General features: G+C 65.9%; 4 protein-coding genes across 5 annotated transcripts; 2 read left to right on the forward strand and 2 right to left on the reverse strand.

Annotated features, from left to right (window-relative positions):
• Positions 1 to 1,340: 1,340 nt before the first annotated feature.
• Positions 1,341 to 2,435, reverse strand: ACKR5 (atypical chemokine receptor 5). Its single transcript, XM_009946573.2, has one exon. The coding sequence runs from the start codon at positions 2,433 to 2,435 to the stop codon at positions 1,341 to 1,343; it is 1,095 nt and encodes a 364-aa protein (XP_009944875.1).
• Positions 2,436 to 8,888: 6,453 nt separating this feature from the next.
• Positions 8,889 to 10,950, reverse strand: LOC104348525 (retinol dehydrogenase 16). The gene is made up of 4 exons (XM_086478713.1): positions 10,635 to 10,950; positions 10,219 to 10,477; positions 9,327 to 9,490; positions 8,889 to 9,158 (listed from the first exon to the last, which is right to left on the reverse strand). Exons 1-4 carry the CDS (start codon positions 10,948 to 10,950, stop codon positions 8,941 to 8,943), a joined length of 957 nt encoding a protein of 318 aa, XP_086334839.1. The 3' UTR covers positions 8,889 to 8,940.
• A 645-nt stretch (positions 10,951 to 11,595) lies between these two features.
• PRIM1 (DNA primase subunit 1) lies at positions 11,596 to 14,303 on the forward strand. The gene is made up of 13 exons (XM_086478728.1): positions 11,596 to 11,698; positions 11,931 to 12,088; positions 12,180 to 12,286; positions 12,385 to 12,458; positions 12,692 to 12,828; positions 12,897 to 12,955; positions 13,031 to 13,140; positions 13,259 to 13,350; positions 13,433 to 13,583; positions 13,668 to 13,737; positions 13,816 to 13,901; positions 13,980 to 14,078; positions 14,188 to 14,303. The coding sequence occupies exons 1-13, from the start codon at positions 11,596 to 11,598 to the stop codon at positions 14,205 to 14,207; spliced, it is 1,266 nt and encodes a 421-aa protein (XP_086334854.1). The 3' UTR covers positions 14,208 to 14,303.
• Positions 14,304 to 14,807: 504 nt separating this feature from the next.
• Positions 14,808 to 24,936, forward strand: NACA (nascent polypeptide associated complex subunit alpha). 2 transcript variants are annotated; one of them, XM_086478702.1, is made up of 9 exons: positions 14,808 to 14,877; positions 15,396 to 15,467; positions 17,928 to 17,975; positions 22,929 to 23,014; positions 23,140 to 23,217; positions 23,703 to 23,849; positions 24,067 to 24,195; positions 24,475 to 24,597; positions 24,805 to 24,936. In XM_086478702.1, the coding sequence occupies exons 2-9, from the start codon at positions 15,398 to 15,400 to the stop codon at positions 24,817 to 24,819; spliced, it is 696 nt and encodes a 231-aa protein (XP_086334828.1). In that variant the 5' UTR covers positions 14,808 to 14,877; positions 15,396 to 15,397; the 3' UTR covers positions 24,820 to 24,936. The 2 variants fall into 2 exon arrangements, with proteins under 2 accessions (XP_086334828.1, XP_086334827.1); XM_086478701.1 differs by lacking the exon at positions 17,928 to 17,975 and having other exon boundaries at positions 14,844 to 14,877.
• Positions 24,937 to 25,313: the final 377 nt, after the last annotated feature.

Genomic DNA, 25,313 nt, shown 5'->3' on the forward strand with positions numbered 1-25,313 from the left:
GACCCCTGTAAGCAGCAGGGCTGTTCCCAGCCAGTCCCGTGATAACCCAGTGTCCACGTTAACCCCTGGCCGAGGGCTTCTCCCGCAGCCCGGGACATCCTGCTCCCCACCCCCCGCGCTGTGCTGCCAGCATCCTGTCCCCAGATTTGCTTATGCTTTGCTTTTCAAAAAATGTGTTTCTTGAGCAGCTCAAGGCCTTGGGTAGATTGATGGACTCCCCGCCAGTGACTGTCGCTCTTTCACCTTCCCCTGCCAAGGGCTTGACCCACAGCACGTGACTTGGCAGGATCTGGGCAACGATGGAACTTTCTCCGGACACTCCAGTTTCTCACACGGCCCAAAGCCTGGCCCGTGCTCCAGCCCTGAGGGTTTCTGCAGGCGCGTGTGCTCCCACGGGGCGCCCTTCGGTGCGGCCTTGGTTGAAAGGGAGCGCGTGTGGAGGCTGCCGACGTTTAGAAACGCGCCCGGTGGCCTTAGAAACCTCCCAGGAGATGCTCTAGAGGAGTTTGGGTTTAATGGGATGGGTCTCCTGCTGCAAAACGCAAACTGGGCACCCCACCTTTGCTGCCACCAGTCGCGTTTGGAAACAGCCCTGCCCAGTCAAACGCGGTTTTAACCATTGGTAATTTGCTGCTAGGTTTGCAAAATTGCTCTCGAGGAGTTGCTGATCTCAAGTTGTTCCTCCTTTCATTAAGGCTCAGGTCGGTGCGCTCAGCCCCTCAGGGCCTCCTTGCCTTCATTTCTGTAAGATCAGGCTTTCGGCCGTTTGCTGGGCACAGGGAGGGGAGGTTTGTGTTTCAAGGGAAGGGATTTCCTCTCTCCTGCTCAGGATGGCATCCTGGCAGAGGGGCAGCATTCCCCGGGCACCTCTGCAGCGCCGTGTATCCAGGGCTTGTGTGTAAGTGACAGTCAGGGGCTGCAGAAAAACTTATGAAGGGACAGGCTCGTGTGCCCCAGCCTCACGGCTTGGGGGGAGAATGGGGATCGGGTCCCAGGGGCTGGATTTGGGCTCAGACTTCTGAGTAACGCACTTTATTGCTGCAAGTGTTTTTTGGGAAACAGGAAATATCTCTTTCTCTTATTCGTTCTTTAGCTAAATAGATCTGACACAGCAGCGCACCAGGGACGAGGTGTCTGTAGTTCCCCGCACCACCTCACTTCACGCCTGGCACCCTGCCCTGGCCTCGGAGCACAGGAGGTGGCCAGGCAAGAAGTGTCGTTGAACAGCAAAGTGTCTGCTTATCACCAGGAAAAACAATCTCACTGGCCTCCGTGAGTGCAGGGAGCTGCCCCCTGCCTGCAACCACTTGCCAGTGATGGGTGGGAGAGTCCGATCCCCCTTAATTGGGAGGGTTGTTGTCCTTCGTGATGACTATGGAGTGCTGCGTGGTGGAGGAGGAACTGTCTGCACCCTTCTGGTTGCCTTGGTCTTTGGGGATGTACTTAACCACGGCGGAGATAAGCTTGCTGCGGAAGTTCTTGCTCAGGAAGTTGTAGAGGATCGGGTTAACCACGCAGTGGAGGAGGGTGAAGCAGTCTATGATGTCGTAGAAGAAGTAGAGGAAGTGGGCGAAGGTGCAATGGAGGATGATGTGGTTGCCGTCGAGGGTGAGCAGCGTGAGCATGATGTGGAAGGGCAGCCAGCTGACGAGGAACACGGCGATATAGGCGTAGATGAGCAGACAGTGCTTCCTGCTCTCCGGCTTGGTGCGCTTGATGAACCTGGCTGTCAGGATGTTGAAAACAGTGATGATGGGGAAGGGGATGAGGAACCCAATGGTGGTGGTGGCCAGGCTGACTGCCAGTGCCCACTCGTCGTAGGTCTCAAAGGGGGCCATGAAGATGCAGATGGGCTCTCCGGTGTTGACCAGCTGCATGTGAGCAACCTCCAGGAACGGGATCGCTGCTGCTGAGACCCAGCTGCAGGCGCAGATGATGCGGCGCACGCGGTGCTGGTGCTTACGCCAGAAGAGGGAGGAACTGGTCAGGGACACGTAGCGATCCACACTTAGGCAGGTGAGGAAGAAGATGCTGGCGTACATGTTGGCGAAGTAGAAGTAGTGCGTGAAGCGGCAGAGGAAGCTGCCCCAGAGCCAGGTGTAATCCAGCATCACCTCCAGCATCCAGATGGGCAGCGAGAGCAGCACTCCGAGGTCAGCAATGGCCATGTTGATGATGTAGAGGTTGACCAAGCTCTTGTTGCCTCGTGTCTGCCAGTTGACCCAGATGACAAGGAGATTCTCCACCAAGCCCACCACAAAGATGACCAGGTAAAGGATGAAGAGGATCACCCGCTTGACGTTCTCATCCAGGCTGAACTCGCAGAAGGTGTAGGTGTAGTTCAGGAGGTGGAACAGCTCAGACCAGTTGTGGTAGTCCCCATACTCATTCAGGAGGGTGTGCGTCTCAGTGGGGGCAGTGGTTGCCTCGGCCATCCTGGTAGCTGCGAGGAAAGGGAAAGCACTGAGTTGTGGCTCAGCAGCTGCACTGAGCCGGACAGCTTGGAAATATGGAGAAAGAGCCGATCCCTCCCGTCAGAGCGCAGTCCTCGTGGGAGGCTCTGAAAGTACCCTTCTGGGTTGTTTTTTTAATCCAGTTTTTACTCCTATGCTTCCTACAGCAGCTCTCAAAAGATGCCGTGCCTGCATCAGACGGTAACCTCGCGCCCCAGGCAAAGTGCAAGCCACAAGCACTGGCTGCCCGATGTGTGCTCCCAGGCGGTGGCTGTCCCCTGTCACACAGCCTGGTCGGCTGGGACCGGGGCCAGGCAGTGCTGGGGGCCGATGGAGGGGAGAGATGTAGGACGGGTGAGGGTGCCCACCAGCCCCGAGTCTCGGCAGCCCCGGTCACTGCAGACACGGAGCTGATGACCCAGGAGTCCGGGGGGAGCCCCCCCCACCCAGGCTGGTGCTGTCCCCCGACACCTCTGGAGCTCAGGTCCTGCTGCTGTGGAGCCTGTGGGAATCCTGACCCCAGCTCTGCCCTTGGATGCAGCAACCGGCTGCGAGGCACCCAGGGCACGGGCAGGCACCCAGGCCGTTAAACGTGCCGGTGACCACGTCTGCTTGACTCTGCGCCAGCGGGAAAGCCCCGTCCCCCACCTGAGCCCTTGGCTTGCAGTCGCTTTATAAACCAGCCGGCCACCCTCACTCTCCTCGTCCTGCAGCTGGGAGCCGTCAGGACTTCCAAGTAGGTGACAAAATTATAAACCTAAAGGAAATGTAGTTGACCTTAGCATCCTTTTATTGCCCCAAGTGTGAGAGCTCCGATCCCAGCACAGCTGCATCCGCACGGCGAAGACGCCGCAGACGCCATCCAGCCTCGTGCCGCTGGAAGAGCTCGCAAGACCAGTTGTTCCCCTGGGAGAGCCGGAGGAGTGTGGCCGTGCCGAGGGGGTATTTCCGCGGCATCGGAGCCCGGCAAGCCAAGGAGCACCACAGCCAGGCATCCCCCGCAAGAGCATCAGCCCTGCGGCAAGTGGCTGTCACCCACCCGCTCCCACAACCACGGAGCGGAGGAGAGCGAGCCCCCGGGGCTGGAGCCTCCCCTCTCCCTGAGGGTCCTCGACCTCCCGCCCTCGCCAAGCTGCAGGTCCTGGGAGAGGCCGGTGGGAGAGGGGACAGACAGACGCGGGCGGGGAGGGGGAGGCGATGGCTCACCGGCGGCAGAGCCGAAGGCTGGGCAGAGGGGCTGCTCGGGAGCGTGGCGATCCTCTCGGCTCGGCGGCTCGCACACCTCTGGCAGCGCAGCGGCAGCGCGGAGCTCGGGGTGGGCTTGCTGGCTGCTTCCCAGCAGGAAATGACCGTCGTGGTCCGACATCCTGAGACAGCCCAGTGCGGGTGACATTTGACTCGATTTCCAGCCCCGGGGCTCAGCTCCCGCTCGATTTTGCTGCGGGGCTGGAAACGGGCACAGGGAGGCCCCGGGCAGCTGTCGGTGTGGGAGCTGCGGGTGCCTGAGGATGGAGCGGGGCTCCCCTGGGCAGGTCCCCACCGTCGTCGCTCCTGTGGGACCTGGTTGCTGTGGCCCTGCTGGTCTTGGGGGCTGGATCCTGCCCAGGTCCTGCTGCGACTGTGAGCAGGGGGTGGAAATGCGCCCTCTGGGATGGACCCAGCTGAGCCGGGTCCTCCCCCAGTCCCAGGGGCTTCGGGTGGGTTAAGGCAAACGTGCCATTGACTGTCCCTGATGCTCACACGATGCCAGGGTGAGCACAGGGCTTCCTTTGGGGGGAAAAGGGCTGAAAGCTGAACTCTGCTAGGTCAGCACTACCCATCGCTCCGAGCTGTCGCAGGAGTTGGTGGCAGATGGCTATCGCCGCAGAAACACCTCTGGCCGGGCAGCAATTAATCACCAAGCTGTGATTGCCTGGCACTTTTTCAGGGGAAGGGAGGGGGCTTGAGCCTTGCCCCGGCGCTGGGGAGGGGGCTGATAGGCAGAAAATTTTGCATCAAGCTGCAAGTCCTGCTAAACAATTGCAGGAAATCTCCTTTTCGAGTGCAGACAAGACTTTGTGATCAACAATCGGCTCGGAAGGAAGGCACGGCCGGAGTGGGGAAGCACGAGGGCACTGATAAGTCGGGTCTCACAACAACAAGCTCGGCGCCGGTGACCCCGCGCTCAGGTACCCAGCCCCAGCGGGACCGAGGCCCTGGGCTGCAAACAGGAACTTGGCAGCTTTGGGGTGTGTTTCGGCTTGGCCGTGGGACGGGGGCTGTGAGGGGTCGCAAAGGGCCGCCTGATGGGCCGGGGGGGCTTTGCCTCCCAAGGAGGCAGGGATGCCATGCTGCTTCTATTCAACAGGTCAGGAAATTTCCACGCTGAACTCTCGGGTGGAGGATGAGCTGGGTGCCATCGGGGCTTGCGTGGGGCTGCTGATCCCGGTGGGGACAGTGAGGTCCAGGAGCTGGTTGTGTTTCCAAGCCATGTGCCGTAGGGAGCGGGGCAGGCGGCTCAGCCCCTTCTCAGAGAGGTTGTGGAGTCTCCTTCTCTGGAGATATCCAAAACCTGTCTGGATGCGTTCCTGTGTGACCTGCTCTAGGCTAACCTGCTTCAGCGGGGGAGTTGGACTAGATGATCTCCAGAGGTCCCTTCCATCTCCTACCATTCTGTGATTCTCCCCATCCCTGTCACGATGCTCAGGGTGCCCCGAGGCTCTCAGCACCCAAATGTGGGCTTAGGAGCTCCCCCGGCCTCCCTAAGAGTCTGGTTCTCCTCTTTGTCTGAAGACAAGTGGGAGACGGCCACTTCCTTTCCAGAAAGTGGCTGCTTCGAGCTGAGCGGGTCCTTCGGAGCCCGGTGGATCAGGGGTCGGACAGGCAGCGTGCAGGAAGGCAAAGAGAAGCTGATGATCGTCCTCCCTGGGCTGGCCGGTTCCTCCTCTACCTGCTAGCACTTCGGTCCAGGGTGAAGGACAGGCACCGGGTCCCGGGGTGCTGCCGGAGGGATGCGGGTGCAGGGGTTCTGCAGGTGGGTGCAGCTGAGGCCGCAGCGTCGCCTCCCGGCAGCTCGGCATGCTGCAGCCCGGCCCCTCGGGGACACGGGGCCTGAAACGTGCTGTGTGGGGGCTCCTGGGGACGTCTTACTGGTTTGTTAAGCCGAGCAAAGCGTTTAGGAAAGCTTTCCTGGCTGGGGCGGCAGCTCAGCGAGCTGTAGCGAGGCTCGCACGAGGGCCCCACGTGCTGCCTCCGTCCTGCTGCAGCGCCTCGTTCCCCTGAGCTCCGGCGCAGCCCCAGGGGTGTCTTGGTCTCGCGTGGGCTCGGCCTCTGCATGCGCCGGAGCAGCGCGGTGCTGGTGGGAGCGGGGCTGCTGCCAGTGCTGCTCTTGTCCTGCAGGCAAGTGCATGACCTCAGGGACCTAACCCCCAGCTAGTCACCGCTAATCAGCCCTTAATTAGAGGTATGAAGGATGCACGAGTCGCCGCCCACATGCGCTGCTCCCTGTGTCAGCAGTATCACGGGCGGGTAAACGACGGTGCCTTTTCCAGCCCGTCCTCTGGCAGCCGAGCCGAGAGCTGAGCCTGTCCTGGCCATGCTGAGAGCTCGTCCCCACCAGCTGCGGCTTTCTGTGTGCCAGACCTGGCTGCCAGAGGAGACTGCGGGCATTGCCCGTGCGACTGCTGGCATTGTGCCGTGGAGGGAGCGCTGGCTGCCAGGGCTGAGTCCAAGGTGGCCCATGGGGGAGCCAGGAGGCTGCAGGGGTGGAGGCTACGCTGGTGCTGAGGGGCCCCCGAGCAGCGAGGGAGGATGGAACCATACCCAGCCGGCTGTCAGGTTTATCTGTGCGACCACGAGGGAGGAGATGGGGAGCCAAGGAGCAAAGTCCCTGCAGCCTGAGGTGGACAAACATGGGGAAGAGCCAGGAGTGAGGGGTGCTGGCAGCTGCCGGCAGAGCTGGAGTGAAGCACAACCCGCTTTGGGGACCTTTGCAAAGAGCGTTTGCTCTCGCCCCTCCTCAGAGAGGGAGCCGTGAGCCTGGAGTGCCCAAAGGCTGGTGCTGCAGAAAGCAGCAGGCGTGAAGGGAAAAACACCTCTAAGCAGGTCCTGGGGCAGCAGCATCCCTCCAGCACGAGGCAACAACGGGGAGCCAGAGCCCCGCCGGCACGTGCGACAGCCCCACAGCCACGATTGGCCATGCCAACCGGTGCGGATCGGCCCCTGCTCTGACTGCGAGGATGAGCTGGATCCCCCGGTACAACCACCGGCCCCTCAAAGGGCTGCGGGGGCAGAGACGATCCTGCACCGCAGCTTGGCTGCTCTGGGCACAGGTGGCAGCCGGGGTCTTGCCACAGGCTGGCAGGGACTCTGGGGGCTGGCACGGACCCCACCGGTGTCAGGGCCACCCTGGCAGGGCAGGTAGCCCTGCGCTGTGGCCAGGTGGATCTCGGACACCCCGGTGGCTGGGGTTCACCACGGGCAGCCCCTCGCTTTGCACCAGCTTTATGGGGCGCGTTAACAGGGGCCCGAGGGGAGCAGGTGCCCGTGGGCGCCGTGTCCGCACCCCCGTCCAGCAGCCATCGTCAGGGGTGCGCAGGTGTCCCCCGAGCCGAGATGGGCAGGAAGAGGCCCGTGGCGGTGTTGGTGAGCCAGGCCGGGCAACAGCTGAGCCGGGCGTCCCGCACGGCGGCTGCGGGGGAAGTGGGCGAGCAACGCGTGCGCCATGACGCCGGTGACACGGGACAGGCGGGAGCTGCTCAGGCGGTGCAGGAGGACGCCCTTCCTCTGTTTGCACAACTGCTGCTCAGTGCCCCAGTTTCCCAACCTGTGGGCAACAGTGTCGTTATTTCACAAGCCCCTACCCTGGCTCACTGCTGCTCTGCTCTGTGAGGAAGAATGTAACTGGGAGAGACATAAAACCCTGTATGGGCAAAGTTGGGTAGAGCCGCCCGGCACGCCTGCACCCACCCACATGTGCCTGCCTACTCGACAAGCCCTGGCACAGGGGAGCGCCGGGGTCCACCAGTGGCCACCACCACCATACCTGAGACTATCGGAGAAGGCCTCCACGCCAAACTCGGAGACACAGTATCCCCTGCCGAAAAAGGAGACACGGCCCATCACGCTGGCCACGTGGACCACCCGGCCTCACGACCACCGCACCAGGGGCAGGAGGCTCAGTGTCACCTTGATGAGGCCGACCATGTTGACGTCCAGCACCTTGACAAAGTCGTCCTTGGTCAGCCACTCATTCGGGGCCGTGGGGAGGGCAATTCCCGCATTGTTCACCAGCCCCCAGAGCCCTGGAGAGAGTGGATGGAGTGAGCTGGGGCTGCTCCCCTGCCCACAGCTCCGCGCTGCCTTGGCTGTGCCAGCACAGGTCGGCGAGGTGGCAGGAGGCCTGGTAGGGGTAATGACGGGGGTGATGATGATGGAGGTGAGGATGATGGGGGTGATGATGACGAGGGTGACCATGATGGGGGTGATGAGGACAGGGGCGGCTGCCGCATCCTACCTTGGTTGCCCACACGCTCCCGGACCCAGGTGGCAGCGGCAGCACCACCGCCAGGCACAGCCACATCCTCGGGCACCGTCTCAGTGACAGCCTCCTGCGCCATCCCCATTCATGCCACATATACAGTGGCCGGTGTGGAGGACCAGCCCCAGCCCGTGCATCAGGCAGCGCCAGTGCCGGGGCTGCTCTGGGGTGTGCTGGAGGACAGGCAGGATTGCGGCAGCACCTGCAGAAATTGTTGCATCTCTCCGTTGGAATTCACGGCTTTGCCTCACACATATCTGTGTGCCTGGAGCTCTGCTTTGGCCTTTAACGGCTGTTTGTGCTGGCAGGGTGGAGCCAGCTGCCTCACGTAGCTGGTTTTGGCTGAACCCTCTTGCCGACTGCGCTGCCCTTGCCTGGATTTGGTCCAGTGGGGGCAGCAGCTTCGTCCCCTCACCCCGGGACGGGCCCTGCATGAGGAGGCAGCTGTGCACAGAAGCACGCGCTCCTTGGGATGCCCAAGGGGCACCAAGGAGGAGGAGGACTCGACCATGGCCCTGTGCTCAGAGGGAAATCTGCTCAGGCTTGTACGGCTCTGGTTTTTATTCACGTGTTACTCCTGGAGCACTGGCTCAGGCGAGTGCAGCTCTCGCACCGCAGCAGGGGCTGGACCCTGCACGGAGCAGGTGCTCAGGGGAATGGCCAGACACCCCAGCAGCTCCCACGGCATGGCACGGCACAGCCAGCGGCTGTGCGGGTGCTGCTGGAGGAGCAGGGACGTGGCCTCGGTGCCGCAGCCCCAGCCAAGGCTGAAACCAAGCCCTGCCAGGCAGGGGGGAGTTGTCTTTATTCAGAAGCAAACTGCTCTGCTAGCGGAGGCCAGCGGGATGGGAGACATACATTGAGTTAGAAATGCAGGAACGTGTTGGCATGGCCTCGGCTGCGGGCGATGCTGGATCCCAACCTGCGCTGCCGGGCCGTGGCTGCTGCTGCCTACGTGGCATCCCTGCCTCAGGCTGCCCCGGCGGGTTGCGGGTAGGACCAGGCGAACACGGCGTCCGTGAGGGCGGAGGGCAGATAGCTGAGGGGGATGTAGAGCAGCTTGGCGTCCCAGCCCGCTGAGTAGCGGGTGCGGGGGTAGCAGCTGGTCAGCGCGTGCTCCATGCAGTCCGTGACCAGCGCCAGGTTGAGGTTGCATCTCTTCTGCATCTTCCTGAGCGTGACCAGAACTGCGGAGGCAGAAAGCGCCGGTCAGGATGCTGGGCTGAGACCCTCAAGCCAAATGCAGCTGAATGGCTTGGTGGGATGACAGGGTAGTGGGACATCCCGCGCACCCAGGAACGTGCCTTGTGTCAGGAGGGAAACAGCATTGCTTAACCTTTAGGGGAAGTACTTACACTCCTTAAAGTAATTCTCCCCGTAACTCGCTTTCGTTTCCTCTGGGAGCTTCTCCCAGGTGGAAAGAAAATGTTTCTCCAGGTTCTCATGGTTGGTGATCGCTGTCTTGAAGTAGCCTGGCTCGATCATGCAGACCTTCACCCCAAAGTTGCGCATCTCAAGCCTGGAAAGGATTGAGCTCCGTGGGACACGGGAGCAGCACCCCAGTGCATCTGCCACCCACCGGTGCAGGCTGCCTGTGGGCATCGGCTCTTGCGGGGGGATACACGGCAGCCTCGTGCCAGAGGTCCAGTGGGGAGCCTGACCACCCCAGCAGACCCCATGCCAGCCCCGGCACGTGTCTGAGGCTGTGTGAGCAACGATCCGCTGAGTCTGGATGAGTTGGGGCCAAAGCAAACCTCAGGACCATGGGGAGTTGCCCGCAGGATCCTGTACGGGGACAAGGTCCAAAGGGGGAGGCTCAGTGCCGGGGCAGGTGGTGTCTGCTGGTGCGGCCACCGCCTCCCTGCCGCTGGGAACTCATCAGGCAGGGGAATGAAGTCAAAGGACTGCCAGTTCCTTTGCCTTCCCTTGCCCCAGGCTGCCTCTGCATGAGCTTGTCTGAAAGCAGAGCAGAGGCTGACAGCGGCAGGAGAGGGTTCCCCAAGGAAAGGAGATCACTCCTGTGGGGCCCAAGTCCCGTCGCTGGGGCACAAGATGTCCTGACGTCTAGCCCACGTGTTAAGTGTCCTTGCGGCTCTTCCTCACACTTCAGCAGCAGCTAAAACGAACTCCACCTGAGCTCACTCGTGGTTGCACAAGGAAGGGGTTTGATAGATGGAGGCTCTGCCAGCCAAAGCCTGCAAAAGCAAACTGGGAAATCAGGGGCAGTGTCTGCTGTGCCAGACTTACCGGAGACTGTCGGAGAAGGCCTCCACGCCAAACTTGGAGATACAGTACCCCCCGCCAAAAAAGGAGACACGGCCCATCACGCTGGCCACGTTGACCACCCGGCCCCGCGCCTGCCGCACCAGGGGCAGGAGGCTCAGTGTCACCTCGATGAGGCCGATCAGGTTGACGTCCAGCACCTTGACAAAGTCGTCCTTGGTCAGCCACTCATTCGGGGCCGTGGGGATGGCAATTCCTGCGTTGTTCACCAGCCCCCAGAGCCCTGGGGAGAGGGGATGGAGTGAGCCGGGGCTGCTCCCCTGCCCACGGCCCCACGCCAGCCCTGGCTGTGCCGGCACAGGTTGGAGGGGCGGCAGGAGGGCTGGCAGGGGTGATGATGACGGGGGGTGAGGATGACGGGGGTGGCCGCCCCATCCTACCTTGGTCGCCCACACGCTCCCGGACCCAGGCGGCGGCGGCGGCGATGCTCTGGCTGGAGGTGACGTCCAGGAGGACGGTCTGCAGCCGCGGCGAGGCGGCTGCCCGCAGCTGCGCGGCCCCGGTGTCCGTCAGGCAGGCGGCCAGCACCCGCAGCCCCCGCGCGTCCAGCTGCCGCGCCAGCAGGTTCCCGAAGCCGCTGTCGCAGCCCGTGACCAGCACGTACTTCTCCCGGAGCCTCGGCACCGTCTGCCGCTCCCGGTGCCAGCGCCGCAGCAGGTACAGCCCCGCCAGCACCGCCGCCAGGTACAGCCACATCCTCGGGCACCGGCGACGCGGCCAGCGGCGGGACGGCGACGGGGAGAGGAACCTTGGCCCGGCCCGCGGCGCCGGTGCCAAGGATCAACAGCTCGGGCTCGGGAGAGGCCCCGGTGATAACGGCAGAGATAGCGCGGGGCCGCCCGGCGCTCCCGGCCCCGTCCCTCCCCCGGCACCGCCCCCGCCGCCCGCCCCCCCGGGGCCGCCCTGTCCCGATCTCGGCGTCGTCGCAATGCTGCCGCCTCGAGCCCGGCGAGCGGGCGGCCCCGGGGCTGCGGGCTCTGCCCCGGGCTCTGCATCGGTCCCGGGGCTCCGCTCCGGCAGCGGCCGGGTCGGGTCCGGTCGCAGTCGAGCGGCCGTCGGGGAATCGTTAACCCGGAGCGGGGCAGCGCCCGGGGCTTCCCGCATCCCTGCTCTGCCGCCCCGGGACCCCCCCCGGAACCCGGGCAGTCCAGGCACCCCCTGGACTCCGGGCACCCCTCGGATCCCCAGACCCGGGCACGCCGGGACCCCGCCGGTGCTTTGCGCCCCCGCCCGACGCGTGTCCCGAACCGTCCCCGCTCCCCCCATCCCCGCGGCCGGACTACAGCTCCCGGCGGCCCCCGGGCGCCCATCCCCGCCGCTTCCCGCCGTCTCCCTCCCGCCATGGCGCCGTTCGAGCCGGCAGCGCTGCCCGAGCTGCTCCCGGTCTTTTACCGGCGGCTCTTCCCGCACGGCGCCTACGGCCGCTGGCTCGGCTACGGCGGCGGTGAGCGGGGCGCGGGGCACCGCGGGGGGCTGCGGTACCGGGACCGCTGGGGCTGGCGGCGGCGGGTGGATGCCCCGGGGGGAGCCGGGCAGGGGGGGGCTGGGGGCGGCTGTGGTGGGGTTGGGGGGGCTCAGGAGGGAGGGGCGGGAGGGGGCCGGGCCCTCGGGGCAGGGTTCGGGCAGCCCCCGGGCCCGTCCGACACCCCCGACCCGACACTCCCCCCCCCCCGCAGTGGTGAAGAACTACTTCCAGCTGCGGGAGTTCTCCTTCACGCTGCGGGACGACGTGTACCTGCGGTTCCAGTCCTTCGGCAGCCCCCAGGAGCTGGAGCGGGAGCTGCAGAGGACCAACCCCTACAAGATCGACATCGGGGCCGTCTACTCCCACCGGGTGAGTCCTGCTCCCACCCCGGCGCCCCCCCGGGGGGGGACGCGGAACCCCGGCTTGCGGGGTCCCCGGCTGAGCCCGTCCCGTCCCGCAGCCCAACCAGCACAACACGGTGCACCTGGGGGCCTTCCAGCCACAGGAGAAGGAGCTGGTCTTCGACATCGACATGACGGACTACGACGATGTCCGGACGTGCTGCAGGTTCCCGGGGGCGTTCACGGCACGAGCCGGATTAGGGGGCCGGGAGGGGGGCGCGGGGGCGTGGGGCAGCAGCCTGACTCGCCATGCTCTGCCTCCAGCTCAGCCGAGATCTGCTCCAAGTGCTGGACCCTGATGACCATCGCTGTCCGCGTCATTGACCGTGCGCTCGTGGGTGAGGGTCTCGGGGACCCACGTGGCCCCTGTCCTCGTGCACCAGGGACACATCCAGACCTCGCTCTGCCCCACAGCAGCGCCCAGACCCCAAAGTGAGGGGCCCGGGCAGCGCTCTCATGGGGCCGGGGGGACGCGGAGGATGATGCCCAGCGGGTTCGCAGCGCTGCCAGGCTCGGGCGGACGCCGCAGCCCGTCCTGACACGCTCCCACAGCCCGGCTGTTCCCCCGCAGAGGACCTGGGCATGAAGCATCGCCTGTGGGTGTACTCGGGCCGCAGGGGCGTCCACTGCTGGGTGTGCGACGACGCGGTGCGGAAGTGGTCCCCGGTGCTGCGGGCAGCCGCCGTGGAGTACCTGACCCTGGTGAAGGTGGGTGCACAGGGGGCTGGGCACCCCCTGCCCGCCCCCCCTGAGGCTGACCGCTGCTGTCCCCCCAGGGTGGGGCAGAGACCGTGAAGAAGGTGAACCTCTCCGATCCCATCCACCCCTTCATCAGGTCAGTGGGGACCCCCCTGCCCAGCCCCGCAGACGCCAGCCGCAGGGCGCTGAGCCTCTCCCCGCTCCTCCGCAGGCGCTCGGTCGGCGTGGTGGAGAAGTACTTTGAGGCGTACGCGCTGGTGGGCCAGGACATCCTGGGCAGCCCGGAGAGCTGGGAGAAGGTGCTGGCCCTCGTCCCGGAGGATATCCTTGCCGGAGCAGCCCTGCTGCACCGCTTGGCACTGTGCCGGGTCTGGAGGGAGGGTCTGCTCGGGGGGAGCGGGGTCGGCAGTGTCTGTGGTCAGCCTTGACCCCTGGCCACAGCACCGCGAGCCGCTGCAGGGCGAGTTCCCCAGGAAGCGGGACTCGGTGCAGCGCTGGGAGCTGCTGAAGGGCAGGATGGAGCGGACGCGGGTGAGTGGCTGTGGAGCTGCCCCGGGCGGGAGGCCGGGGGCCACCACCTGCCCCGCTGCCCCCTGAGCCCCTGTCCCTGCAGCGGGTGGCGGGGACCGGCAGGAATGGGAACACGTCGTGCTACGCGGACTGGGAGATCATGCTGCAGTACTGCTTCCCCCGCCTCGACATCAACGTCAGCAAAGGCCTGGGGCACCTCCTGAAGAGCCCCTTCAGCGTCCACCCCAAAACAGGTGGGTCTGACAGCCTGCGGGGCTGGCACCCCATGGGGACCACCGCGGCCGGGCCCCCCCGGCGGTGACTCCGCTCTCTCGCAGGTCGCGTTTCGGTGCCGCTGGATCTGCAGAGGCTGGACCAGTTCGATCCGTTCGCTGTCCCCACCATCAGGTATGTGAGTGGGGCTGGTGGCACGGGGAGTCCCAGCTGTGCTGGCAGCCCCCCACCACATCCCGCCATCTCCCGCAGCTCCCTGTGCCAGGAGCTGGACGCGGCCAGCGATGACGGGGAGCAGGATGATGGCGGGGAGACGGAGCCAAAGCGCCGTGCGCGGGGTGAGCGGGGCCGGGGCCAGGCACGGGGGGCTCCCCACCGCCTGCTCCCGCTCCTGCTCAGCTCCCCAAATCCTCCAGACTACAAGAAGACGAGCCTGGCGCCCTACGTGCGGGTCTTTGAGCAGTTCGTGGAGGAGATGGAGCGCGCCCGGAGGGGAGAGCTGCTCCGGCAAAGCGGTGAGTGCCGGGCAGCGATGCAGCCGGCTGGGGGACCCCGGAGGGGCGACCCCGTGGCTCTGAGAAACTGCTCTTTTTCTGTAAAACTTCCCATTTCTCCTCTTTGCAGACCTCCAAGGAGACTTCTGAGGCCTCGCTGCTGGGGGCCGCAGGGCTGCCGAGGGACTGACTGCCATCGCTGCCTCCACCATTACCACCTCTGCTGGCAGTGGGGGTCCGGGTGCCTCGGAGCAGGGAGCCCGACAGCCGGCGGCCGAACCGCCCCGGCTCCCTGCCCTCCCACAAGCCCCGCGCGGACCCTTCCCAACTTTTGTACTTTTCTACAGAATTAAACGTCTCGGTCACCGTGTGCCTGTGCCCCGGGATGTGCTGAGGCGGGAGGGAGCCCGGGCCCGGGCCGAACCTGCGTCCGTCCCCGCGCGAGGAGCCGGGGGCCCTGCCCTGCAGCCACAGGGTCGCTGCCCCCCGTACCCCAGCCCCGACCCCCCGCCCGTACCCCTGCCCGGGGGGTCCCTGCCGCACCGCTGGGGCCAGGCCCCACGTTCATGGCGTCCCAGCCGCGGGGTCCGAGCTCCGTTTCCACGGAGGCCCCTGCCCCGCACCTTGGGGTCCCGGCCCCGCCTCGGCCCCTCTGTCCCGCCCGGACCGGACAGGGCCCGGAACGGCGGAGCGCGGCCGCTGGGGCGGGCCGCGCCTCGGGGTGCTGCCCCTTGCCCCGGAAGTGCTCGTCTTCCCGGAAGTCGCGCCTGCAGCCGATCGGTCTCTTTCCGCCGCCATCTTGGGCCCTGCTCCCCGCACAGTGAGTCCCGCCGTCGCCATCCGCCGCCATCCGCCGCCGCGCGGGCCCGGGTCCGCTGCGGGGGCCGCCTGCTGCTCGCGGGCCGCGGCCGGGCCGGGAGGGAGGGCGGGGGGCGGCGGCAGCCCGGCCGAGGCTGCCGCTGAGGTCGTGGTCGCGCCGGGGAGGGCCAGCGGGGACAGCCCCGCGTACCGGGAAGGGGCCGCCCGCTCCGCGGCGGGAGAGGCGGCCGAAGCGCCGGTCCGGGCCGCCGGGGGAGGCCAGCTCTGCAGCCCGGCGGGGGGAGCCCCGTTGGGAGCCCCGGACGCGGCCGGGATTGGGGCTTGGGGCTCGTTGGGCCCGGGGTGTCCGGTACCGACTGGGCTGAGCTGTCTTCGCGGACCGTCGGTACCGGGAAGCGTTCGGTGTCTCTGGACAACGGACTCGCGGGTGGCTTTGGGAAGGGCGAGTTACTGGTGGCCGCCCTCGGGCCGTCCGGAGCCCCGGCGAGCCCGGGCCTGTTGGGTTCTCGCTCTCCCCAGAAATGCCTGGCGAAGCTACAGAAACCGTCCCGGCCACGGAGCAGGAGCTGCCGCAGCCGCAGGCTGAGACAGGTGAGGCCGGGGGCGGGTCGCGGCTCCGGGGCGCTGGCGGGGGGCCCGTCCGCGGGGCCGTGCGGCCATTTCCCACCCGAAGCCGTAGGGGTTGTTTCTACAGGAAACGGGACTGAAGTGACGTCATTTGAGGTCCCTCATGTCCCAAAATCCTGGGGAGGGGGTCAGGTCCCCCGCAGTCTGTCCCTTGTTTGTCCCGTCACGGAACAGATTGGATGTTGGAGCAGCGGGAGCGGAGGGGAACGGCCATGGCCTGGCCGGGTGCGGCCGTGCGGTGACAGGGACAGTCGGAGACGCGTATGGGCGCTAATGACCCCTGGGCGCGCTGGAACCGGTTGGGTTTGGGCAGACGGTGCGTTGGCTTCGTATCGGAAAATCACCGCGGGGCCGGGCAGCGTCGCTGCCCCAACCTCATGCCACCCGGGGGGGGCTGGCGCTGGAGTGAGGGCACCTCAGAAACACCCAGGCAGGCGAGGGTGGGCTCCCCAGCCCGCCGTGGGGCAGGGGCCGGTCCCCAGCCTGCGCTGGGACCCGCGGCCCCGTGGGCTGCCTGCCGCCCGTGAAGGTGTCCCGGGTGCTGCGGTCCGGCGGGCGAACGCTCTGCCCCAGGCACAGGAACGTGCTGCAGGAGTGCGTAGCCGGGTGTCATCACCCAGCCTGGGGGGCACGACGGTGAATGGCGGGTGTCTGTCTAAAGGGCGTGTGGATTTGGGGACCATGAGGGAAGTCGGGGCTTCCCGACGTCGGGAGGTGCTGGCAGAGAGCTTCCGTGGGGAGGACGTGGCCCCCCACGTCTGGTAGGGCTGAGTGACGGCCGTCGGTGTGACAGCTGTGGCATCGGGTCCCGGGGAGCTGCTGGACTGTTGGTCTCCCTCCAGGCATAGCTGGGATTCCTGCCGTGGGGCCACTGCCCGGCATCGTGTCCCCCCCCCTTTTCCGGACTTTTCTCTGGGCAACAACTCGCCCCTGTTCTCCTCCCCAAGCTCTGCTGCTCTCGAGTCTCTCAACGGCGCCGTGGAGCACGCGTGGGGCAGTGGGAGCTGACCGTGGGCAGCAAATACTATTCCGGCTGCCCTGGCCCTGGGGGAGCGCGGGGGGCTCCCGGGGCAGCGACCCGGGCAGCTGCAAAGGCTGGAGCAGCTGCAGGGGCTTGCGGGAGCCGTCTGGGGGTGGAGGGTGGAGGCGAAGGGTGTGTGCGAGGGCTGTCGTGTGTATCCCCTCTGCTGAGCTGGGGGTGCTGGCGCAGGGTTAACCGTCGCCCCGGGGGAGGGAGTCATCAGGCAGCTCTTTCTGCGTTTGTCTGGTTCTTTGGGGGTCGGCTGGTCCGTGGGAAGATCCTGAGATGGGCAGTGGTCTCTAGCCCAGCAGTGCCAGGCTTCAGCTTTCAGGCGTGGGCAGCCAGCCCGTGGGGGGCTCTGTGGCCCAGCAGGTTTGAGCGTCCCTCAGAAATGAGACGAACTTTTTGGGAATCCTGTGCCTGGCGCTGGTTTGTGGGAGGGTCCATGGAGTGGTGGGGCTGCCAGTGGAGCAGTGGTGGGTTGGAAATACCGTGCTTATCGCAGGAACGTTCTTTAATGGTGCTGGTGAGGTGTCGGTGGAGATGGAGGGAGGAACAAGGGGAGCTGGCAGGGATAAACGAGCTTTCCAGGGAAGGCTGTGGTCTGTGCAGCCCATTCTCGGAAGGGCTCGGGACCAGCTCAGCTCTTGGCAGGGGTCGTTGCTCCTTTCTGAGGCACCAGTAGGTTCCCCGGTGCAGGAGACGTCCTGACACCTGCTGGCACGAGGCACCGGTGTCTGGTGCTCGTTGAACGGCTGCCCGGCTCCAGGCGGGTTCCCGTCGCCTCGCACCGCCCCACGTTTCAGGGCGCGTTGGGGCAATGGGGCGTTAGAAGCATCTTCTGGGCCACTGCTCCCGGGGCAGGGAAGGGAGGTCACTCTGCGGGTTCCACACACGTGTTACCGCTCTGGGTGGCAGCGAGGCGAGGCCTCGACCTGATGAGCCCTAATTGCAGGGTGGGAGAGGTTGGGCAGGGGCAGCGGAGGCGCAGGCAGGGCCTGCCCTGTCCTGGGTCAGTGGGTGACCCTGTGGAGCTGGGGGTGGCTGCAGTGGTGACAGCCAGTGCCCTGCACGGGAGCGGGAGGAGACCTGCTGCTCCTGTGATGTGACAGGGTTGCTGCGAACTGGACTCTGGTCTGGGCTCCACAGCGGTCGGTGGCTTCTCGGCAGCCGGCCCGGCTGGCAGATGTGTCAGGACGTGCCACCGGAGCGTGAGGCCGGAGCTACCACAGGGCGGATGTGTGGCTGGGCCGGTTCTGCTCTCCCGACCGGCAGCGGGGCCGGTTACGCTGGTCGGACCAGCGCTGCCCTCGCGGCTCTCGGCCTCCTCCCCGAGTGGTTCCCTTTGATCCGCCGGTTTGCTCGGAGCGGGCCTTAATAAACTCTTGTTCTCACCCGTTCAGCTCCAGCTGCCCTTCCTCCCGCAGCCCCTGTCACTGCTCCGGGACCAGGTACTCCGGGTTAACACCTCGTGTGCCGCGTTAACCAGTTTGCTGTTCTGGGTGATTGCAGTTCCATTAACCCTAACAGCTCGCACAGGGAGCGCAGGGGCTGGGGATCCCGTCCCCTCGGCGTGGGTGAGCTGCACCACCCACCGTGCCGCAGCAGCCTCGTCCCTGACAGGTGCCTGTCTGCTGTGAGGGTCTGCTTGTGTCACGCCAGGGCCGGAGGGAGGGAGGGGGCTGCCCTCTGCCACAGCCCGCTGCCAGAGCACTCCTGGAACAGTTACGCATGCCAGTGTGTTAAGTTTGACTTTTCCTTGCTATCCTCGGGTGGGTCCTTGTCACCTCCCTGCTCCCACCAGCCTGGGATGTGATTTCCCAGGCCCGGGAGCAGCACCAGGGGTCAGGCCGGGCCTCCACGAAGGTTGTGGCAACCCCTTCTATTAGGGAAGAGCCAAGGGCAGAGCTGGCAGCAAGGCCTGGCCCCTATGCCGGCCCTGTCAGGTTCCTGCCGTGCCCGGCCGGGGCTTTGTGGCGTCCCAGGTGCCACCTCCTGCCCTGCCAGGGTCTTGGCCACAGCTGCTCCAACTGGGGAAGCCTGGGGCAGCCGTACTGGTCCCAGCATCAGGTTTCTTCTGCTGCTGCTTGTGCCCGTTGGTGGCTCACAGGCTGGCACAGGGCTCTCTGTGAAGTCGGTGCTGGTTTCTAGAAGCGGCTGAACGCCCCGATCTGCGCTGGGCCCAGCAGGTTGGGCAGCCCTTCGCCTGCTGCTCTAGAAGCGAGGCACAAAGGCTGGGGGAAGGCCAGGGCCAGGACGGGGCCGGCTGTGCTGGGCAGGCTGCCTTCTCCTGGCCTCCCCTCCCTCTTTCCCGTCTCTCACGGGTTCACTCTGTTTCTCTCCTTTAGCTGTTCTTCATGCTGCTCATTCCCCACCTCTGACTCCATCGCCGGGCCCCGCTGGCCAGGCTCTCCCAGCGGAGCCGCCCAGCCCTGCCGCGGCTCTGCCTGCCTCTGCCGGCCCCCCGGCGCCCCTTTCCCCTGCTGTGGTCCCAGCTGCGGCGATCCCCATGTTTTCTGTTCCCCCCCAGCTCCCTGCCCCAGCTCTGCAGGTCCCAGTTACCACCTCCCCTCCTCCAGCTCCGCCGTCCCCGCTGGGTTTTGCAGCCCCAGGATCTCCAGGGCCTGCCCCAGTTAGCCCAGTGTCTCCAGGACTCCTGGCCCCAATGTCTCCTGCTCCGGCTGCTGCTCCCGCCACAGTGACAGTGGCCCCCCTTGCCCCCCCCACGAGCCCTGGTTCTTCCCCCGCAGCTCTCGCCTCTCCTGTGAGAGCTTGTCCCCAGAGCCCTGGCTCTCCCCCTCTTCCCGCGGGAGCCCCTCTCTGCCCTGTCATGGGCCCAGCGGTACCGGTGTCTCCTGGCAGCCCTGTCCCTGCCCCGCTGGCTTCTGCGTCGGCCTCTCCCCGAGCCCTGGCCCCCAACTCTCCCCTGCCCTCCCTCACTCCTCCCCAGTGCCCGGCCCTGGCCGGTGCCATCTCTCCGCCTGTCTTCCTGGCTGCCCCCATGGCCCCATTGTCACCCTCTGCCCCTCTGGTGCCACCTGGGATGTCTCCTGGGAGTCCTGCTGCCGCCCCACAGGGCCCAGCCCCTGGTGCTCCACTCTCTCCACTGATTCCAGTTGCTCCTTCTGTGGCCAAGACCTGTCCCACGGGCCCTGCCCTGGTGGCCCCGGCTGCTGCCCTTGTTGCCCCTGCGGCTCCAGCTGCGGGAGACCCGGTCCCTCCCTCCATGGCCGGGACACCTCCTGGGAGCCCAGACCCTCGGGCAGTGCCTGTTGCTGCAGCAGCTCCCATCGCTCCTGCCTTGTCCGCGCCCTCTCTGGGAGCTGCCACGTCTCCCCCAGGGCCACCGATGGCAGCAGCCACGGCTGCTTTGGCCAAAGCGGCTCTGGCGAGCCCCATCTCCCCACCGGCAGCTCCTGTGCCTGCTGCCCCCTTGGCCCCTGCCAGCTCCTCACCTGTCACGCCAGCAATGGCAGCTCCGGCCACCCCTCCTGTGGCCAAAGTGACTCCCGTGAGCCCAGTTGCTGCTCCGTCCGCTCCTCCTGCCCCTGCCATGCCAGCTCCTGCAGCTCCACCAGCTCTGGCTGCCCCTCCTGCAGCCAAATCACCTCCCATGAGCCCCATCACTGCCCCTTCTGCCAGCTCTCCGCCTGTCCCACCAGCGATGGCAGCTCCAGCCACCCCTCCTGTGGCCAAAGCAGCTCCCATGAGCCCAGTTGCTGCTCCATCCACTCCTCCTGCCCCTGCCGTGCCAGCTGCAGCTCCAGCAGCTCTGGCTGCCCCTCCTGCAGCCAAATCACCTCCCATGAGCCCCGTCACTGCCCCTTCTGCCAGCTCCCCGCCTGTCCCACCGGCGATGGCAGCTCCAGCCACCCCTCCTGTGGCCAAAGCAGCTCCCATGAGCCCAGTTGCTGCTCCATCCACTCCTCCTGCCCCTGCCGTGCCAGCTGCAGCTCCAGCAGCTCTGGCTGCCCCTCCTGCAGCCAAATCACCTCCCATGAGCCCCGTCACTGCCCCTTCTGCCAGCTCCCCGCCTGTCCCACCGGCGATGGCAGCTCCAGCCACCCCTCCCGTGGCCAAAGCAGCTCCCGTGAGCCCAGTTGCTGCTCTGTCCGCTCCTCCTGCCCCTGCCGTGCCAGCTCCTGCAGCTCCAGCAGCTCTGGCTGCCCCTCCTGCAGCCAAATCACCTCCCATGAGCCCCGTCACTGCCCCTTCTGCCAGCTCCCCACCTGTCCCACTGGCGATGGCAGCTCCAGCCACCCCTCCTGTGGCCAAAGCGGCTCCCCTGAGCCCGGTTGCTGCCCCCTCTGCCCCTGCCCTGGCGATGGCAGCTCCACCAGTTCCGGCTGCCCCTCCCGCAGCCAAAGCGGCTCCCAAGAGCCCTGTTGCTGCTCCCTCGGCCCCTGCCGCACCAGCTCCTGCAGCTCCACCAGCTCCAGCTGCCCCTCGTGCAGCCAAAAAATCTCCGAAGAGCAGCCCTGTCACTGCCCCGTCTGCTCCCTCTGCCCCTGCCACTCCAGTGCCGCCAGCTCCAGCCACCCCACCTGCAGCCAAAGCACCTCCCAAGAGCCCGGTTGCAGCCACACCAGCTCCTGCAGCTCCAGCCGCCTCCCCGGCAGCCCCTGCTTCAGCACCTGCTGTGCTGGCTCCTGCTACGGGCACGGCTGCCCCAGCCCCGGGGGTTCCTGGTGCGCCCCCGAAGCCATCAGCCGATCGTGCCACCCCTGCTCCCCAGAAACCAGAAGTTGGCTCTGCCCCGGCGGGTAACACCCCTCCGCCTTCCTCTTCTGCACCAAGCGCTGCCCCCGCAAAGAAGCAGACCCCTCCCAGTAAGGTCACCAAACTGGCCCCCCGCCCACCCCCGTCCAAACCCCCCTCGAAGGCCCCGGCCCCCGCCAGCGCTGCCGTCGACGACGACGACCTGCCGCCTCTGATCCCCCCAGAGCTGCCCACCACCGAGCCGCCGGTGCAGCCCATCCTGGTGGACCTCTCTCCCCAAGCAGCCGTGGCCCCCGCTGAGGCCCCTGCTCCTCCGGCTAAGCCGCCTGGCCTGAAGAATGACAAGGGTATTTGCCGCCTCGGTTTGCCGTGTGCATGGAGTGTCACTGGCTGCCCACTGGATACTAACCCGTAGGCGGGGCCCGGGCGCCCCGACGTCGCTCGGTGTGGGTCTAGACTCGTAGTTGGTGGAAGTGCCGCGGCGGAGGCAGGCCTGAACCATGCCAGACCGAGCTGAGCCTGCCCAAGCAGCCGGTGAGCCGGGGAACAGGGAGGGGAGACACCCTGCGGCCACGGGACCGGGCAGGTCAGGGCTCGGCATGGTCCAGTGCCGGCGGGTCGGTGTCACTAACGCGTGGTCTCGGGCACGGAGCACAGTGTGGCTTGTGGCGCGGGCGCTGCGACTGTGGACTGAGCTGGCTTCACACTGAGGCTCCGGGAGGAGCTGCCACGTGCCTGTACCCCGTTGTGTGTGTCTGGCGTCCACCGTGGTTTTCCCTGTGTCCATCCACCAGCCAAGGGGAGCTGCAGGCAGTGCTGGTGCCAGAACAGGCCCGTCCCACACTGCGGGGCAGCACCTTCACCTGCCTGAGCTGGTGGGTTCCCCTGGGCACGCCCCGACAGCCTGCAGGGAGCTTTGCTGAGGGCTCCTGTGTGGTCAGCTTGGCCGGGGGCAAGAGGCACTTTCCGGGGAGGAAACGGGACTGAATCAGGTAATGGCTGCATGAGGGGGCGTCCTGGACACCCTCCGGCCTCCTCTGAGGCTGGAGGCGCCCGGCGCTGCTCTGTTCACTCCCGCGTGGTTGGACGCGGCTGTGCCGTCGTTCCCAAGCTGGGGGCGGCACCGCGGCAGTGGCGTAGGAGCTGTCAGCCCACCGAGCCTCCCAGCTCTGGCAGCTTTCAGGACCTGGCACGGAGACGACTCGGTGAATTGGGTCTTGTTTCCGTGCCGTGTGTCTGAGCTCCTGCCACCCCAGTGCCACTGCGCCTGAACAGGTTGGAGGGGAACCGAGGGAGCCCCTGTTGGCGCCAGCTGCTGCCGACTCACCGCCCAGGGAGTGCCCCTGCACTCCTTCTCGAGCCGGGCTGCCACACCGGCCGGCACGGTGATTCGGACTGGGGACTCGGCGTTCTGGAGCCAGGCACCCGCGGTGCTCAGGCACCCGGCTTGCACCATGGGGAAGGTGCTCAGAACAGGCTCTTGTGCCACCCGCTGCGGGTGGCCTTTGGGGTTGCAGGGAGAGCTCCTTCCCTCGGCTGCCGCTTACCTGTGCGGACCGGAAACTGCGTCAGTGCTCGGAATCCCCAGCAGCAGAGGCCGCACCGAAGCAGGGTGGTTCCTTGATCTTGCCGTGGCCCCTGGACCTGCCTGGGCTGGGAAGAGTGACCTGGGTTTGTTTCTGTAGGGTCTGGAACAGAGTCTGATAGTGATGAATCCGTACCAGAGCTCGAAGAGCAAGACTCCACGCAGGCCACAACGCAGCAGGCACAGGTAGGGCAGGCGGCACGTGACAGCCACGTCCCCGCGCCCAGCAGCGGCAGAGCAGGATCCCCGCTGCTGCTGTCAGCCGCCACCTCAGGATCCTCATGGGTCCCTCTTGTTTCCTCTCCTTGCAGCTTGCAGCAGCAGCTGAAATAGATGAAGAACCCGTTAGCAAAGCAAAACAGAGCCGGAGCGAAAAGAAAGCACGGAAGGTGAGGTGGGGCGGTGCAGCAAACGGGCTGCTGCCCGCGGACGGCTGAGCTCTGCCCAGGGCCTGGCGCGGTATCCCCGCATGCCGGCGTCTGCGCCCCGTGAGCCCTGTTCAGGGCTACCCCCCCTCACGTCCCGCCCCTGCACGGCGGCAGCCGGGTGTTCAGGGGCTGCGAGAGGTTCATGTGACTTTCTGCCCGTCAGGCCCTCAGACAGGGGATGCCCCGTGCACGGGCAGAGCCCTTGTGTCTGGAGGGGCTCGGGGTCGTGCTGTGGGTCGTGCCAGCCCTGGCACCAGAGAGTTCCCCACCAGGCTGAAAGCCCGGGAACGCTCCTCTGCAGCAAAGCGCCCATTTTCATTTGCGTCGGGGCACTGGTCTTGGAGCCGGGTCTCTGGAGAGCAGAGGAGTGGACGCACCTTTTGGGGGGGCCACGCTGTCTCAGTAGCTCTTCCTGCCCTCGCTCACCCTCCTCTCATGTTTTTCAGGCGATGTCTAAACTAGGCCTTCGCCAGGTGACGGGAGTAACCAGAGTCACCATCCGGAAATCCAAGAACATCCTCTTTGTCATCACAAAGCCAGACGTGTACAAGAGCCCGGCGTCAGACACCTACATAGTGTTTGGCGAAGCGAAGGTGAGCTGTGCGGTGTCTGGCAGCCGCCCGTGGGGCCCAGCTGCTGTGTGCCCCCCCCAGGGTGCAGGGTCCACACCAAGGGCCGTCTTCCCGGCTGGGTTGTGCGGCAGAGCCGTTGGACGGTGCAGCGCGGGGAGCACCGCCGCGGCTCTCGGCCTGTGTGCCGACTCCCGCTTTGTGCAGGGCCGGCCTCACTTGCGCTTCTTCCCTCCTCCAGATCGAAGACCTGTCCCAGCAGGCCCAGCTGGCAGCTGCCGAAAAGTTCAAAGTGCAAGGAGAAGCTGTTTCAAACATCCAGGAAAACACACAGACCCCCACCGTGCAGGAGGAGAGCGAGGAAGAAGAGGTGCGCCTTCCCCAGCCTGTCGCTGCGGGCCTGAGCCGGCCGCAAAACATCCGGAGTTTGTGTTGAGGCCGCGGTTTCCTTTCCTTCGTCCGGGTCTGGTCCTGGGTGCTGCCGGGGGACTGTCCCCAGTGCCGGGCAGTGCCCGGTCTTGCCTCCCAGCTTCCATCTGCGCGGCCCAAGTGGGATTTGCCCCCAGCCAGACAATCCCATTTTCCTCTGCCAGGCTCAGAGCAAACTCTGCATGGGGCTGGCATGAATCCCGGGCTCTGTCTCCTTTAGGTTGACGAAACCGGCGTCGAGGTGAAAGACATCGAGCTGGTGATGTCCCAGGCGAACGTGTCCCGAGCAAAGGCAGTCCGTGCCCTGAAGAACAACAGTAACGATATTGTAAATGCCATAATGGTGAGTGTGCGCCTGGCCGAGGAGGGAGAGCGCCTTGCGGGGGGACGTCCCTGGGGGGCAGAGCAGCACCCGCTGCCACAGGCAGGGGCCATCAGCGGGGGGACCTGCCTCCCACTGCGGTCCTGGGTCCTCTGTGTGCCGCAGGCCGGGCTGCAGGATTCCCTGCCGCCGGTGAGGCCGGCTCCTAACGCGCCTTTCTCTCTGCAGGAGTTGACGATGTAGCCGCCAGCGGGAGGAGGAGCCTTTTTTGGTGTTTCAGAGAAGAGTAAAATGCAACTAAATTTAAAATTTGTACTATTTCTATCCATTAATAAAAGTCGTGGCTTATTGTTGGTGAAACACTTTGTGCTCTGTGCTGGCTTTGCTGCCCTCCCTTCGCTGGTAGCTGAGGCCCCAGGGTGGAGCCTTCCTCCCGGGAAGATCTCGGCCCTGATACTCTGTCCTGTCCCGCTGCAGCGGAAGAACACCTGCCCGTTCCCTCCTTTCCTTCCTGCCCCGAAGGTCGGCTGGCCGCACGCCCCGGAGCCAGCACCGTGCCTGGGACACCAGCCTCAGCCCAGGCCATCTCCCTCCACAGGTGCCGGGAGGTCCCAGCCGGGAGGCGAGGGGGACAAGATCCCCCACGTGCAGGGAGCAAACCGACATCTGCCCGCCCACGGCCCTGAGTCTCACGAAACGTGGAGGCTGGAGCTGGGAAAACAGGCGCCTTGCTGCCG

Source organism: Leptosomus discolor, chromosome 27 (genome assembly GCF_034619465.1).
Source record: "Leptosomus discolor isolate bLepDis1 chromosome 27, bLepDis1.hap2, whole genome shotgun sequence".
Lineage (NCBI taxonomy): Eukaryota > Metazoa > Chordata > Aves > Leptosomiformes > Leptosomidae > Leptosomus > Leptosomus discolor.